General features: G+C 53.5%; 3 protein-coding genes and 1 pseudogene across 3 annotated transcripts; 2 read left to right on the top strand and 2 right to left on the bottom strand.

The window, feature by feature from the left end:
• Window positions 1-289: 289 nt before the first annotated feature.
• Tmem249 (transmembrane protein 249) lies at window positions 290-2,047 on the bottom strand (the record flags this gene model as incomplete). Its single annotated transcript, XM_040736364.1, has 6 exons — window positions 290-587; window positions 852-937; window positions 1,113-1,308; window positions 1,407-1,501; window positions 1,718-1,868; window positions 2,033-2,047. Coding segments are annotated over 6 exons (726 nt in total), but the record flags the coding sequence as incomplete, so codon positions are not given.
• A 495-nt stretch (window positions 2,048-2,542) lies between these two features.
• Window positions 2,543-5,464, bottom strand: Fbxl6 (F-box and leucine rich repeat protein 6). Its single transcript, XM_005085993.4, has 9 exons — window positions 5,030-5,464; window positions 4,620-4,778; window positions 4,427-4,490; window positions 4,029-4,160; window positions 3,841-3,948; window positions 3,648-3,761; window positions 3,342-3,573; window positions 3,015-3,261; window positions 2,543-2,773 (listed from the first exon to the last, which is right to left on the bottom strand). Exons 1-9 carry the CDS (start codon window positions 5,419-5,421, stop codon window positions 2,623-2,625), a joined length of 1,599 nt encoding a protein of 532 aa, XP_005086050.1. The 5' UTR covers window positions 5,422-5,464; the 3' UTR covers window positions 2,543-2,622.
• A 114-nt stretch (window positions 5,465-5,578) lies between these two features.
• On the top strand, window positions 5,579-7,952 carry Slc52a2 (solute carrier family 52 member 2). The gene is made up of 5 exons (XM_013125193.3): window positions 5,579-5,867; window positions 5,963-6,200; window positions 6,291-7,176; window positions 7,269-7,392; window positions 7,483-7,952. The coding sequence occupies exons 2-5, from the start codon at window positions 6,068-6,070 to the stop codon at window positions 7,693-7,695; spliced, it is 1,356 nt and encodes a 451-aa protein (XP_012980647.1). The 5' UTR covers window positions 5,579-5,867; window positions 5,963-6,067; the 3' UTR covers window positions 7,696-7,952.
• Window positions 7,953-12,749: 4,797 nt separating this feature from the next.
• On the top strand, window positions 12,750-14,665 carry LOC121136248 (annotated as a pseudogene).
• Window positions 14,666-16,877: the final 2,212 nt, after the last annotated feature.

Consider the following 16,877-nt stretch of genomic DNA (forward strand, 5'->3'; position numbering starts at 1 on the left):
ATACCAGAAGGCCCAGGGCATATCACTGCTGGCTGGACTTGACCAAACGTACCTGACTTGATTGGCTAGCCCTAATTCAGCCTTGCTGGCTAAGTGGAACAGGAAGTCCTAAGCCTAATGATGAGCTCAGACACTCAAAGACTTGCTTACACGAGACTCTCCTCGATTCTTCCAACCCAAACTGTAGAATTTAATCCAGTAGCTTGAAAAGATGGGATCCTCAGGGTGCTAGGGGAAGACCCATAAAGGAAGCTCCCCCCTCAAACAAACAAACAAACAGAAAACCACCTGAGGCTGAATCAGCTTTAGTAAGAGAGGCTAGTATGTGGGGCTGGCTGGCAGTCCCTCCAGGAAGGGGATATGGGACATGGATGGAAAAGGAGGCCAGGGTTCAGGCCTGAGGGTTAAACATCCAGGTCGGTGACACTTGACTTAGTGTAGATTTGTGTTTTTCGCTGCACAATACCAGGGCTAAAGGTGGCCCCCAGTGGCCAGTGGCGGACTACATGGCGGTAGGAAGAGGCCAGGTAGTCAAAGTAGTTGATGTTGAGTTTCCGGGCAATGTGCCGGCCCAGGAATTCCATTTGCTATGAATAAGTGAGTGGCAGCCAGCTGTCCACTCTCCAGATAAGGAGAGTCCCTCAGCAGCCTTTAGGTATCCCATCCCCTTACCAGGGGGAGTATCCCTACCCCTGCCCCGAATCCACAGTGCTCCTCCCTTAGCAGAGTGGAGGTCTCGATAGAGAAACTGTGCTGTAATCACCCTCGGAGTGAAAAATACCCCATTCAAGAACTCTAAGCAGAAGTTAGTATCTTTTGCTGGGGGTGGGGGTGGGGAGGGCAAGACCCACCTCATATCGCTCTGACAGCTTCACCAGCACAAGCGGCTCTAGCTTGTGGCCGCAAAAGACCAGCTGGAAGAAGCACCTGTCATAGGCTGCCAATAGATGAGCAACTGAGCCAGCAACCTAACCTCCCAGAGGCTAGGATAGGATGGTAGGGGTGGGGCCTCCAGGGTGGGAGTGTCGAGACTATTGGACCCTCCCAGCCCTGAATCCGCATCCCTTTCCCTCTCCCCCCTCCCTCCTCCCCTCTCCTATCGCAGGCATCACCATCAGAGCTGAGTGCCAGGCGCACGTAGACCAGATGCATTGGCCCCTGACATACAGTTCGGCCGCGGATAGAGAAGTGGTACATGCCACGAGTGTGGTTCAGCACTAGGCGGCGCCGGGGAATTGAGGAAACCATGAGCCACAGGCCTATAGCCATGCCGTAGGCAGGAAAGCACCAGGTCTCCTGCTTCTCCACCTGTGGGCACCAAGGGTTATAGGGAGGCGAGTTCTGGCAGGAGGGTCCTGTGTGACCCTCATGCCGAGAGCTGTGGGGTGGGGGACAGGAGCTCTCACGTGTCTGAGGACATTACAGCAGATCAAGAGAAGGCAGACGATAAAGAGCAGCGTCCCCTTCCAGAGCGTGTCCAGGTAGTACTCGAGCACAAAGACTGGAGACAGCATGACCAGGCACATGAGGACAGTCAGAAGCTGCCCCCAGGCATCGGACAGTGCCAGGGCTTTGGGGGAAAGGACCCACCCAGTGGAGGTTCTGCATGCTACCACAGTGTCTGCACTCACAAGTGCACCTGCCTACCCTAACCCATCCAGGCTTCAGCCAGCCTCTCCACTTGTGGGAACCTAGCCGTGCCCAGGGACCTGCCCACCATCTGGCTGCTGCTGCTTGAAGGGGTAGAAGGGGTTGTTCTTGAGGCGCTTGGCTAAGTGGCGCTCAGTAGAGAAGAGTCCTAGGGCCCAGAGCTGGAAACGCTTGGCAACGACAGACGCGGGGAAGCCACTGGTCTGCTCCTTGGGGACCTAGTTAGGTTGAGGTAGTCAGTACTCGGCTTGCCCGCTGCCACCGCCCACTGCCTACATCCAGGCTCCCACCCGAGGCAATTCCAGGGTTGCAGTTCAGGGAGGACCAGGAGCTGCCAGATAAGAGCAGGGCAGGGAAGTCGACAGCAGTCCAGGCTGGGCACCTGGGTTCTAGAAGTTCAAAGGTAAAGGATTCTAGAAGGGGCTTTCTATTGACCACACCTTTGTAGAGAACATGCTGTCAACATCATCAACTCACAGGTTCTGGTGGCTGTTAAGGGCCTCTAGGTGTCCCCCCCCCACCATTTTACCCCCCACTGCCTACCCTGTCCTCAGAAAATTGTGTCCTAAGGGTAGGATTCACACAGTAGTCTAAGAGTCAACTCTGCAGTGAGCAGACACAGCAAACCCTTGGGCCAGGAAACCTAAGCCATTCCAACACACACAGGCCTGGGCTGCTATAGTCCGCTCCGTTAGGTACGATCCGTTTTTTCACGAAACAACTTCCTCTAAGGGCCATACAAGCTGATCCACGCTTGTAAGTCTATCACTCAGGAGGCTGAGATAGGTGGATTGCTGTGAGTTTAAGGTCAGCCTGGGCTACACTGAGTTCCAGGCCAGCCTAGATTAGCATGAGCAGACTCTCAAATAAAACAACAAAGGACCATACAGAATGCCTAAAAATACTTTATTGTAACAAAAGCTCAAATATTTCCAAGTGAAAAGGGCCAGGGCAAAGCTGGTCGGCGTCTAGTTAGGTGGAGGATGGTGGGCTGGTAAGCAGCTGCTCTAGACACCACTGGACTTCCTCCAGGCCCCGGTAGGCACGCTTCAGTCCCCTGGGGAGGCACCGGCAGGACTCCAGATTGAGATACAGCAGCCCTGGGCAACTGCTAATCACAGAACTGTGAAACAGGCAGGCCATGGGAAAGTGAGCTGCTGGCCAGGGAGCTTGTCTGCCCTCACCTGACAACAGGTCTACCACCACAGCCACCCAGGCCTAAGACTCTTGATGGGAGTCTGACCAGTGCCTACACCCCTCTCAGCCCCTGAAATATGAAACCAGGGAGGACACCTCTGGTTCCCCAAGTCAGACATGGCAGCAAGCAGTACAAGACTCAAAGAACTAGAGAAGCAGGGACTGACCTGACTGTGCTTGGTGTAACTCGGGTGCCCCTTAAGTTGAGGGAACACAAGGCTGGGTGCGAGCCCCCAGAGGTGCCAGAGAAAACGGCTAGGGCCTGTTCCAAGTCTTTCTCGCTGAAGCCTTGGCCACTGAAGTCCAGCTCCCTCAGGGTGTGATACCACTTCTGGGTGAGCAGGGGGCTACCTTTCTTAGCCAGAGTTAGCCCATCAGATATGCCATACAGGCCCAAGTACAGCTGCTCCAGTTCTGAGACGAGAGAACGGACTGTGAACAGTAGGCAGGCAACGGTGCCACACCCCACCCACCCCGCAAGGCGGCCAGCTGACCTTGACACGGCAAATCACACAGGCCGCTGGGTGTGACCCGAGCACAGCCACGGAGGTCCAGCAGGCGCAGTTTGGGGGAACAATGGAGCAAGCGTCCCAGAACCTCATTGCTCACAAAGTTGCAGGAGGAGCCAGCCAGGCAGAGCTCCTCAAGGTTGGGGAAGCCTGGTCCCTGGGGCATCCCCCGTCCACAAGGCTTGGGAAGCCAAATCAGGTTCAGGAGTCGTAGCACCTGGGAGTCGGGAGGAGGGACAGGCTGCAGACAGGAGGATGAGAGGCAAGCAGGGGAAGGTAGGGCATGGATACCTGTAGCCGGGGGCAGCCTTTCTGCAGAGCCTCCACAGGCAGTTGCAGGGGTGTGCTGTTGCAGCTCATGCCAGTGCTGACCTCTAGGACTTGGAGCTGGGGGCAGCAGCTGCCCTGGGATGGCGGGAAAACACATGAGGTCAGGGGCCTGGCCGTCCCCATGCAGCTCTGTCCCTGCCCATCACCAACCTACCAGCAGCGCACCCAAGATGGCTGTCGTCTGGGAACTGTAGGTCAGCCACAGCTTCCGCATGCGGGGGCCTGCCTCCTCCAAGAAGCTCACCACAGCTGTGGACTCTACCTGGGGACCCAGCACAGGAGTGCCAATGGCCTCACCAGAGCCCGGGCCTTGTCGGGGGCTCCTTGGGGCACAGGACTCACCATGGAATGGTGTAGGTCCAGGCTGTGGAGCTGGCGGCAGGCTTTTGCTACCATGAGCAGAGTGTCAGCTGTCACACTGTGGCAGTCCGAAAGCTTGAGGAAGGTGAGCCGAGGACAGAACTTGCTAACCAGCTGCGGCAAGAGAAAGGGCCATCTGGGGTTGGGGAAGGCAGGTAAAGACCCACAGAGACACCGGAAGCCCCAACAAGCCCATCCCACAGCCCAGCTATGACTCCATTCTCTCTACTTGGGTGCCTTTTCCTCTGGCAACTTCCTACCGAAGTGTCAGCCAAGACAGAACCGGGTAGACAGGCGGACATCTCTGTGGGGGAACACCACACGGATAAGAGGACAACTCAAGAGTCACACTAGTGTTCAGGGCAGGCTCAAGCTCTCACCTCCAACACAGGGTGTACTTGAGATTTCCAATGGATGAGGGTCAACCTCTGGAGTTGTGAGAACCTGGGCGACAGCAAGGCCCAGTTGCGCAAGAGCCCTCACGCTGCCCCTCTGGCCAGCACCCTCCCTACCCAACACGGACGCACGGAGGCACACGCAGAGCAAGGGGCTAAGATGGCTGAGGCCCCTCACCGATTGGGTATGAGCCACTCCAGGGAAGCAAGGAGCTTCTTCTCTGCCTTAAGGTTGCCCTTGGAAGCCCGGCCAACCAGCAGGGGTGACAGGGTCACGGTGTGCCAGAGCGCAGGATGGGAGGTGGCTTCATGCCAACGGCGGCAAACGCGTGCAGCCCTAGGAGAATAAACAGTTCGCTGAAAGCGTATGGCTTTTCGTAAGTGATGCCCACAATGAAGTGTCTTGGGAGCAGCATATCTGCCCTTGCAACTTGCAGCAAAGCGGTCTCAAAGCCGGGCTTCGGGGGCTCCAAGTGGAGACAGGTGCAGGAGCGCTCGTGTATGCCCACTGAGATGCTGTGCCCTCTGCCTTGCAGCTCCGCCCGCTCGGCGGGCCAGTCCACATCCCGGCAGGCACTGTTAGTGTACCTGCTAAGAAACGGCATGGGCCCATGAGCCGCAACCAACAATCCGAAAATATGCACCAGGACTTCTAAGGGAATACGGTCTCCCCAGCCGGAGTCCGGGTCCTGATCGGCCGACGGCTCAGGTCGGGGCTTGGCCCTGGGTTTGACGGCCGCCGCGGGGCCGCGAGCCAGGGGTCTGGGAGCGCGGCGAGGGGCGCGCCTGTGTGCACGAGCGCGGGTAGGTTCCAGGTCTGGCAGCACGAGCAGCATGCTGTCCGCTTGCAGCAGGTGGTACCCAGAGCCGCGAGGTGCCAGACTGTCCCACCACCAGTCCTCGGCCGAGCGGGCCCGCGGGTCGGCCCGCTTGGAGCCCCGAGCTCGACGCCGAACTCGCCCAGAGGATACAGGAGCCATAGCTCCGGGACCTCTGCTGAAGCGGAAGGTGGGTGGGTGGGCTGGGAGGAAGGGGCGTGGCACCGACCTCAGGCCTTCCACTACACATAGCTTCCGGGGGTGGGACTTCCGCCCTGAGTCTAGCCGGTTTGCTGGCGTCTTCCTCCAGTTCGGGAGCTGGAGTTCGGCTGCTCTTGTTGGGCGGGCAGCTACGGCCCCACGCCCCAGATGCACCGCCCTCGGCGGTGGGGCCCTGGGTAAAGTCAGCCACGCCCCTCGTCGACCTCGCCGGCTGCCTTGGAGTTCGCTGTGGTCCTGATTGGTTTAGCAGTGCCGAGACTTCCTTCTCCTCAAGCAGCAGGGACTGCTCTTCTGTGGTCTTCCTCCCCGGGAGCCGTTCTTTAGACCAGCTTCTTGCTCTCCCGCTTGCCAGTTTTGCTCTGTGAGGTCCCGGTGCGGGCTCCTTGGTATGTGCGTCTCCTGATCTATCTGCCGTCTCCTTCCAGGTGCAATCTGTTTACCTCAGACCCCATTCTGTCCTCTCCTTTTTGCCTCCCTCCAGCTGGAAGAGGTTTGGCCCCTAGAGTAGCTAGAGAAGCTTCGATCCTAAGTGGGGAAGAGTGGACGGTTAACCTGCGCTTTGTCCTGGAGGGTCCCCTTTGACCTAATGGCGGCAGCACCTCCGTTGGGCCGCCTGGTGCTGACCCATCTGCTGGTGGCACTCTTCGGCATGGGCTCCTGGGCTGCGGTCAACGGGATCTGGGTAGAACTGCCGGTCGTGGTGAAAAGGCTCCCGGAGGGTGAGTGCAGACTGGTGCGTGGAGGCGGGCTGCAGGTGCTCCTTGTTCCTTAGCCTGGTGCGCTCACCCGGCCTCGTCCCTCCACCGCAGGTTGGAGCCTCCCTTCGTACCTCTCTGTGCTTGTGGCGCTGGGGAACCTGGGTCTGCTGCTGGTGACCCTGTGGAGGCGTTTGGCCCGCGGCAAGGGCGAGCGGATCCTTATCCAAGTGGTGCAGGGGCTTAGCATAGTGGGCACAGCCCTGCTGGCCCTTCTGTGGGACCATTCGACTACAGTGGCAGGGCGGCCCCACTCTGTGGCCTTCCTAGCGCTGGCGTTTGTTTTGGCACTGGCCTGCTGTGCTTCTAATGTCACTTTCCTGCCCTTCCTGAGCCACCTGCCACCTCCCTTTTTACGGTCCTTCTTCCTGGGCCAGGGCCTGAGTGCCCTGTTGCTCTGTGTGCTGGCCCTGGTGCAGGGGGTGGGCCGCCTTGAGTGCCTGCCTGTGCCTGCCAATGGTACCACTGGACCCCCTGTCAAGGTGTCTCTCATCAATTTCCCCGAGCGCTTTTCTGCCCGAACTTTCTTCTGGGTGTTGTCCGCCCTTCTGGGCAGTTCCGCCGCTGCCTTCCAGGGTCTCCTGTTACTACTGCCATCCCCACCATCGATACCCATGGTGGGTCCAGGGCCTCGGGTAGGAACACCAGGAACAGAGGAGGAAGAGGAAGAGGAAGAGGCCTCACCGTTGCAGGAGCCACCAGGCCAAGTGGCAGGCGCTATTCCCAGCCCAGACCCTAAGGCCCACCAGCTGTTCACTCCCCGAAGTGCCTGTCTACTGGGGCTGCTGGCCGTCACCAATGCTCTGACCAACGGTGTGCTGCCCGCTGTACAGAGCTTTTCCTGCCTGCCCTATGGGCGCCTGGCCTACCACTTGGCTGTCGTACTGGGCAGCTCCGCCAACCCCCTTGCCTGCTTTCTGGCCATGGCAGTGCTGTGCAGGTGCACATGGGTCCCTAGCCTCGGTGGGGAGGAACTTGAGGTCAGCCAGGGCCTGCGATGGCCAGTCCTGAATCTCAGCCCGTCCTTGGCAGGTCTCTGGCAGGGCTGTGTGGTCTGTCTATACTGGGCATGTTCTTTGGAGCCTACCTGATGACACTGGCAGTCTTAAGTCCCTGTCCTCCTCTGGTGGGCACCTCTGCGGGTGTGGTCCTTGTGGTAAGTATGATGGGGACAGGAAGTAGGGATAGGGCTTGTCCCAGAGCGGGGGCATTTCATGGTCAGCCTGCTGCTGTACCCCACTTTCAGGTACTCTCGTGGGTCCTGTGTGCAGGCGTGTTCTCATACATCAAGGTGACAATCAATTCCTTGCTGCACGGCGGAGGCCGGGCGGCATTGCTTGCCGCTGGCGTGGCTATCCAGGTGGGCTCTCTGCTGGGCGCCGTTGCCATGTTCCCTCCCACCAGCATCTATCAAGTATTCCAAAGTGGAGAGGACTGTGTGGACCAGTGCAGCCCTTGAGCCTGGGACGCGTGGGACTTATGTCACCTCACTTGTCTCCACCTGGAGATTGCTGCAGTGTCTGAGTCCTGTGGCCCAAGGTGGCCTCCCAACTCACAGATACACTCATGGATATTGCACACTCCATAAGAGACCTGGCTTTTGAGAAAAGACCGGGCGGAGGACCAAAGAGCAGGCTTGGAGCCAGGGATAGGTGGAGGCTGTGGCCTTCACCCTGGAACCTTTGTGGGATTTGCACAATAAAGCATCTTTATCCAGTGAGTTGTTAATCCCATGAGCACAGCTCCCTGTGGCGGGAGTCACCTCTTTCCAGATCCTATGCAGCTTCTGGACAGACAGTCACCCACTTGCCTGGCTGCCCTTCCAGGTCCTTGGATGACCCCAGGACACCATTGCCGTTTTGGAACTACCCGGGAGATGAAGGTCAACTCCCAGGGCCCACGCGGGGCTGGAGCAGTGTAATGCCTCTGGACAGGTAGCAGGGCCACTGCTCCACAGCACTCTTGAGTGGGAGGGTCTGGTGTGGCTGGAAAGTCACCAGGCAAGGGGACCTGATGGTGGTGGTGTTGCCCCGTGGCTACACAAGACCCTCCTACCAAAATTTTCACATCAGAGTTTGGTGCAAGGTCCAGGCCCAAAAGGAGCTCAATGAAACTGGGTATTTGTTTGTTTGTTTAATTTATTTTACCTGCATGGGTGTTTTGCCTGAGGAGGTCAGAAGAAGGTGTCTTATCCTGTAGAACTGGAGTTACAGACTGCTGTGATCGGCCATGTGGATGCTGAGAATCGAACCCAGGTCCTGTGGAACAGCAGTACGTGCTCTTAACCACTAACCCTTCTCTCCAGCCCCAAGAGTTGGTTTTTAAGGTTCCAGCCCACTCAGGATCTGTCATCTTGGGAGCCTTGCTACCAGCCCTCCAGCTGCTATCTTCCAGCTCCTGTAGTCGAAGCCCCCAGGTCCTCTGTTCTGGTAGACATGTAGCTGTCCTCAACCCAAACTGGCAGATGGCTATCTTCCTACTGGGCGTTTCATTTGCCCATGGGTCTGTATGTGGGCTCGTTTCTGGGCTGGGCCATTCGAAGGCTCTCACACAGGGCAGTTAGAAATGAAAAGATCCTTTGAACCAGGAGGATTTCAAGGCCATGTCAGGGCAAGGGCCTGACTCTGCCTGTTCTTTTCATAACATGGCAGACAGCAGAGACGCCTGCGGGGAGGCAGGGCGTCAAGTGGGTCCCAGTGTGACTAGCATGACATGAAGGCCACTCCCACCCTTGCTGCCCACATTCTCCCACGCAACCTTTCTGAGCTTAAGCCTTTTGGCGTCACTCGGCCACCTGGCTTTGTTCTCCTCCCCCTGGCCCCCACACCTTGTCAGGACCACCTGGGTGGCCTCCCTGACTTTCTGTGGCTCGGAGAAGCAGGGGTGCCTTGGCAAGGAGGGCAGGTATTGAAGGGCCCGCGGGGTGAGCGTGCTGCGCAGGAGTACAGCAGCTGGGACGGGTATGCGGGTTGGCCTTGCAGGACCTTGTACTTGTGACCCTCTTCTCTGGCTGTACTCTGCCCTTGTCCCTGGCCAGCACCAATGCCTGAGGCCCGCCCTCCTCTGTCCACCTGAGGCTAGAGACGGTAGAGCTGCCTCCCGGCTCCTCTTCGTGGTTTCCTCAAGTCAGTGATCAAACAACAGCCTCTGTCTTAATGTATATGTCTATGCAAGGTATGCTAGCCCCAAGGGCCGTGGGACAGCATGGCCCTTCAGGTATGTGTGGTCTCCTAGAGAGAAGGGAGCAGGTGCCCCAGATCCTGGCCAGCCTGAGCAAGAATGGGCAGTTCGAGAAAGCCACTGCTCTTTGAAGTTCCAGTGCCTTCCTGTCCCGCCACAGAAAGCAGGGCAAGGGTCACAATAACACAGGGTGGAAAATAACAAGTCCAGGATGGAGGCAAGGCTGTCTGCCAAGTCCGTGAGCATCCGTGGTGGATGGGGTAGCCTGATATCCAGGTCTCTAAGACTTCTTGTTGGGCCGGGTGGTGGTGCTCGCCTTTAATCCCAGCCCTTGGGAGGGAGATACAGGCAGATCTCTGTCAGTTCGAGGCCAGCCTGGTCTATAGAGTGGGCTCCAGGACAGCCTCCAAAGCCACAGAGAACCCTGTCTTGGGGGGGGGGAGACTTCTTGTCCCAGAAGGCAGACCCTTGAGTACTGAGCCGCACTACACTGTGTGCCACCACCATGAATGTCCCCTTGGCCTTTACAAGTCAGAAAAGGGACATTTACAGGTAGCCTGTTTTCCCAGGTGGGAGATAGCCCATGATACAGGGACGGAGCTTGTCTTACTGGGACTGAATGTCTTGACCTCCTGGGTTCTCAGCCCACCCATCGGGTCCCCAACAATTGTGGATTCTGATGTAACTGCAGGTGTGAAAGGGTTTCATTGTTTTTTCAGGATAGGGTTTCTCAGCTCATGCCTTTAATCCCAGCACTCTGGAGGCAGAGGCAGGTGGATCCCTGTGAGTTCGAGGCCAGCCTGTTCTACAGAGTAAGTTCCAGGACAGCCTCCAAAGCTACACAGAGAAACCCTGTCTTGAAAAACCAACCAAACAACAACAAAAAAAGAGGGGGGTGTTTCTCTGTGTAGCTTTGGAGGCTGTCCTGGAACTAGCTTTTGTAGACCAGGCTGCTCTCGAACTCACAGAGATCTGTGTGCCTCTGCTACTTGAGTGCTGGGATCAAAGGCATGCCTTATCAGACTTTGCAAAAGAATTATCTTTTAGTGTCATCAAATACGTAAGGAGAAAAGCACATCACAGATGGATGTGGGACAGTGCCTGTGTAAGACGGCCTCAGCTGTTGAATCTGGAAGTGGACACATGCAAGATCTTACACTATTTGACCTAAGTTTGTATATGTTTAAAATACCACATAAGTCAGTCTGTGGTGGTGCACTCCTTTGATCCCAGAACTTGGGAGGCAGAAGCGGGCAGATCTCAATGAGTTCCAGGCCAGCCTGGTCTACAGAGTGAGTTCTAGGGCTACACAGAGAAACCCTGTCTCAAAAAAAAAAAAAAAAAGAAAGAAAGAAAGTAAAAGAAAAACCCCAAAATACCACATAATAAAAGCATGCATTAGCCACACCTTTAATCCCAGCACTCAGGAGGCAGAGGCAGGCAGATCTCTGTGAGTTCGAGGCCAGCCTGCTCTACAGAGCGAGTTCTAGGACAGGCTCCAAAACTATAGAGAAACCCTGTCTTGGGAAACAAAACAAAGAAGCATATGTTGAACAGAAAAATACAATAGTGCAAAACAGTGATTATGGGTTTAGCATGCAGGTGCTATTTATGTGATGGTTATGGATATTTAATGTTTTTACTTCATGTGTATGGCACCTGGTGCCTACAGAGGCATGAGTCGTTTCTTTGGCAGCTGTGACAGTCATGATAGAGGATGAGATGGAGAAATATAGAAGCAAGGTTTCTGTATATTGTTGAATTAATGTAAACATAAATTATTATACTTTGCTAGGCATGGTGGCACACTGCTTGAACCCCAACACTTGGGAGGCAGAGGAAAGTGAATTTCTGTGAGTTCAAGCCCAGCTTCATCTACATAGTGAGTTCCAGGCTACCCAGGAATTCTCAGTGAAACTCTGACTAAATGTGTGTGTGTGTGTGTATATATATATATATATATATATATATATATATAGTGTGTGTGTTTAGTTTAATCCAGAGAATTACTAAGAAAATAAAATGCAAGAGAAAATAGCAAAATAATTTAAATGGGCTTGTTGTGTTGGCCCATGCCTTTAATCGCAGCACTTGTGAGGCAGAGGCAGTCAGATGTCTGGGTTCAAGGCCAGCCTGGTTTACAGAGTGAACTCCATGACAGCCAGGGCTACACAGAGGGGGGGGAAAATTTAAATGGCATAGTTGATAGAGATGTGGTGGCACATTCCTATAATCCTATCATTCAGTAGGCTGAGACAACAGGATTGCCATGAGTTGGAGGCCAACCTGAGCTATAGATGAGACCCTCTCTCAAAAAGCAAGTAATCAAAAGGCACAGTTAAAACCACCTATTCAGGAGCCAGGCGTTGGTGGCGCACGCCTTTAATCCCAGCACTCAGGAGGCAGAGGCAGGCTGATCTCTGTGAGTTCGAGACCAGCCTGGACTACCAAGCGAGTTCCAGGACAGCCTCCAAAACCACAGAGAAACCCTGTCTCGAAAAAAACAAAAAAACAACAACAAAAAAAACCCCACCTATTCAGAACACAAGACAGTAATGGGAGAACAGAAACAAAAAGATGTAAGGGACGTATAACAAAAGGCAGGTCTTTCCTTGTCATTAGCTGTAGTGTAAGTGGACCTTGTCCTAACACATGCACTGTCCCCAAGATATGTGCAACACCTCCAGGATAGACAATGTCAGGCCATGGAACTAACCTCACTAAGTTTAGATGGGGAATATATTCCTGGAAAAGACCAACACAAAAGAGCAAATCAGGTTGACCCTGTGTCAAAGGGCACACCCGTGCTTCTCTTAACCATTATGTTTAGGCTTATATATTTTTTTAAAGATTTATTTATTTATTACGAACACAACACCCTGCCCCCATGTACGTCTACACACCAGCAGAGGGCACCAGATCTCATTACAGATGGTTGTGAGCCACCATGTGGTTGCTGGGAATTGAACTCATGACCTCTGGAAGAGCAGTCAGTGCTCCCAACCTCTGAGCCATCTCTCCAGCCCATGTTTAGGCTTATATTTTAAAATATCAATTAAACCTAACTCTACTTAAAACAATACAGCAGATACCCCTCTCCAGGGTCTACCCAATAAGTGTAGTCTTTCCCCCTCATCAAGGAAACAACAGATGGAGACAGTTACAGAAAACGCAACTTTGGGCAGTGGTGGCACACGCCTTTCATCCCAGCACTTGGGAGGCAGAGGGAGGCAGATCTCTGTAAGTTCAAGGCCAGCCTGGCTACACAGCAAGTTCCAAGACAGCCTTCAAACCACAGAGAAACCTTGTCTCGAAAAACAAAAAAAGTAAAAAATAAAATAAATACATCCTTTTTTTTTAAGTGGCAAGGTACTTCAGTGGGTAAAGGCACTTTGTCACCAAGCCTGAGGATATAAATTCAGTCCCAAATCCCACATGGTTAAGGAGGGACCCAAGACAGGAAGTGTGGTAAATTGGGTGGTGGGTGGTGGTGGTGGTGGTGGTGGTGCATGCCTTTAATCCCCTTGCTCAGGAGGCAGAGGCAGGTGGATAGATCTCCATGAGTTTGAGACCAGTCTTGTCTACAGAGCTACTTTCAGAACAGCCAAGGCTACACAAAGTAAACCCAGTTTTGAAAAAACTAAACAGCATTTTTTCCGGCGGTGACGAACTCTCTATATGAACATGCCTCTCGAAGAGGATCTCCTTCATCCCTCTCCAGAAGTGGAAAAGAGGAAATGGGAGAAAAAGCGCCTGGGGCAGAGCCCCAATTCCTACTTGATGGATGTGAAGTGCCCAGGATGCTATAAAATCGCTGAGGACTTTGGCCATGCACACACGGTGGTCTTGTGAGTTGGCTGCTCCACTGTCCTCTATCAGCCTACGGGCGGAAAAGCAAGGCTGACGGAAGAATGCTCCTTCAGGGGGGAGCAGCACTGAGAAGCCTGATTCAAGACAGTGGAAACCATCCCAATAAACACATTTTGGATAAAAAAAAAACCGAGGCCAGCCTGGTCTACAAGAGCTAGTTCCAGGACAGCCTCCAAAGCCACAGAGAAACCCTGTCTCAAAAAAACAAAAACAAACAAAAAAACTAGACCATAAATTCTGAGGGATTGTTATGCCTGTAAAGAGGAACTCAATTAGAATTTGGAGGACCTCGGGCAGTGGTGGTGCACACCTTTGATCCCAGCACTCAGAAGGCAGAGGAAGGGGGATCTCTGAGTTTGGGGCCAGCCTGGTGTACAGAGTGAGTTCCAGGACAGCCAGGGCTACACAGAGAAATCCTGTCTGGAAAATCAAAACAATTGTTGTAACATCTAGGGGAAAGGGGAACATAGAAGAACTCAAAACCTCAAAGCTTTATCAGTACTCTGAGGGAGAAGGACCTATGTCTTCACTGGGCTCCTTCTGGTCCAGGAATAGCCAGGGGCATTTGTACTTTTGTTGTTGTTTGTTTGTTTTTCGAGACAGGGTTTCTCTGTGGCTTTGGAGGCTGTCCTGGCACTCTCTCTGTAGACCAGGCTGGCCTTGAACTCACAGAGATCCACCTGCCTCTGCCTCCTGAGTGCTGAGATTACAGGCGTGCGCCACCACTGCCCAGCTCATTTGTGCTTTTTCAGGCTCATCCTGTGTGTGGTTTGCAGAAGTGAGCTGACCTTCCCTCACAAGAAAGAAAGGACATTATTGATTCCAAGGGACTCCCACTTTGGCAGCTGGACTTGGCTCCAGAAAAGGCTCAGCAGCTTCGGACACTCCTAGCAGAAAAGGTAGCGGGCCAGAAACAGGAAAGAACCCTTTGACCCAAGGCTCAGTCAGTGCCCACCCACTGAACTCGGGTGGCCACAAGATGGCGCGCTAGGGCTTCCTGAGAGCACACAATGTGGAAGTACAAGGAATCCGTTATCTCTGCTTCTCCAATTTGGCTATTCTGACTTTTAAGGTCTCTGCTTAGTCATTAAGGACCTTCAAGTCACTGGATGGTTGTGGCGCACGCCTTTACTTCCAGCAACCTAGGAGGCAGAGGCAGGTGGACCTCTGAGTTTGAGGCCAGCCTGGTCTACAGAGTTCCAGGAAGGTCCTGGCTACACAGAGAAATCCTGTCTTGAAAGCTGTGTGATAAAGTATGGAAGGGATTCTAATGTTCCTGATCTCGTTGTTTGTTTGAGACAGGGTCTCATTACGTAACTCTGGCTGGATTGGAACTCACAGAGTTCTGCCTGCTCTCCCTCTTGAGTGCTGGGATTAAAGACATGCACCACAACAGCTGGCCTGGCCTGGTCTCGCTTTTTGTTTGTTTGGTTTGAGTTGGTGTTTTAAAAAGACTTATTAATTTGAACGTGTATGCACATGTGTGTGCTCTGTGTGTCTGGTGCACTCGGAAGACAGAGGGGAGTAACATCCAGGCCCTCACCTTACATACGCTCTAGTGACAGCCTCTGCCGGCCTTCCATCTGACCACCGGCTGTGTGCAATAAGGGACCAGCAGAATGGGAACTGCTGTCGGCTGGGGATACTGGAACTGTGTCCGACATCCTCCTGTTCACAGTTTTGAATATGCCATCCATCTATCTAGCTAACTGCTCATCTGGCCATGGCCCCGCCCTTTTGCCTCTCCCAGTAGACTCAACCTGCAGCTTCATTCTCAAACCAACCTGTGCCCCGAGGCAGCCTGACTCACACCTTCTTCCCCAGCTCCCTGCCTTGAAAATATAGACTCTGCTGCATCACTGGACTACTCCCAGGGACAGCCTACTAAACATGTAGCAAATTCTGTTTTCTATTATAGGAATCTTGAAAAGAAACAGAGCATAAAAGGAAGTTAGAGTTACCAAAGTTACCAGAAAGAGAAAACAAAAGGCCCGAAGAAACATACCTGGTATAGCCGGGCGTTGGTGGCACACGCCTTTAATCCCAGGGAGGCAGAGGCAGGCGGATCTCTGTGAGTTCGAGGCCAGCCTGGTCTACAAAGCGAGTTCCAGGACAGCCTCCAAAGCCACAGAGAAACCCTGTCTCGAAAAACCAAAAAAGAAGAAAAAAAAAAAAAAAAGAAACATACCTGGTAGATAATCTGGCCTCTGACTTTTGCTAGGAAATTAAAAAAAAAGACTTATTGCAGGGCTGGAGAGATGGCTCAGCAGTTAAGAGCACTGACTGTTCTTCCAGAGGTCCTGAGTTCAATTCCCGGCAACCACATGGTGGCTCACAACCACCCTGAATGAGATCTGGTACTGTCTGCTGGCCTGCAGGCAGAAGGCTGTATACACAATAAATAAATAAAATATTTAAAAAAAAAGACTTATTGCAACCTTAAGGGATGATTTCAAATATCTCACTTCACTCCCAGAGGAAACAGAATGAAAAATAAATTTTATATCTGTCTATAAATTGCTCTCCAGAAAAAAAATTGTCCAAATATGAACACTTTACTAAAACTCGCCCTCAGTGTGCTAATAAGGTGCGAAACTGGAGGGTTTACAGCCTCGGGAATCAAAGGAATTCGCATCACAAGCCAGAGCCCCAAATGCTGTCTCCAGAAAGAGCAAGCCCTAGGTTCCGGTTGACCTCTGACTCAACCCTGGATCCCAGCTGATGGGATGGAGCCTTAAACAAACCCTGAAATCACTACGCCCTGGTTTCAGTGGGAAGAGCACACTGACCCACCAGAGAACCACAATGAGCCCAGGCACTAGGCCACTTCTCCTGTGCTAGCAGTTGGTACCTGCTCTTCTGGGTGTTCTTGGGGTTGAAAAGTCTACTACATGACTTCGCCCACAGACAATAAAGGAGACAGTCTCTGGACCCAGGAGATTGGTTGGATAAGGCCCTGCATCTTGAGCCAATAGGATGAGTAATGTGGAGAAGGCTATGCTAGACAAGAGTGAGGGTGAAGGTTATGGCTCTGGAGAACCTTCCTGTGGGGACAGTTGTGGTATAGCACAAGGACACACACCCTGAAGTCAGCTGGGGAAGCTCCTGCTGCTACTGGCTGCCTTAGCAGCAGGCTGAGGCTTGGTTTTGAAGTGCAAGTGTGAAATGTGGGAGCGGGCGCCCTTAAAAGCAAAAGGCAAGACTGGGCTTGGGCTGCTGACGTGTCTTGACCCAGTTCATTCTTTCTGAAGGTTAAAGCATTAAAAGGAGGGGAAAATGGGGCACGGTGGTGCGCACCTCTAATCCCAGCACTCGGGAGGCAGAGGCAGGCAGACGTCTGTGAGTTCGAGGCCAGCCTGGTCTACAGAGTGAGTTCCAGGACAGCCAGGGCTACACAGAGAAACCCTGTCTCTAAAAACCTAAGACAGACAGACAGACAGACAGACAGACAGACAGACAGACAGACGGAGGGGGAATCTCAAGCATGACAGGCAACAGTGGAGACCTGGTGAGCCCAGCAAACAGGAGCTGAAGAAAAGCTTTGTCAGAGGCGAGGAAATGCGCACCGGGCAGGCTCACAGAGAGAGACCC

Source organism: Mesocricetus auratus, unplaced genomic scaffold, assembly GCF_017639785.1.
Source record: "Mesocricetus auratus isolate SY011 unplaced genomic scaffold, BCM_Maur_2.0 Super-Scaffold_100055, whole genome shotgun sequence".
NCBI lineage: Eukaryota > Metazoa > Chordata > Mammalia > Rodentia > Cricetidae > Mesocricetus > Mesocricetus auratus.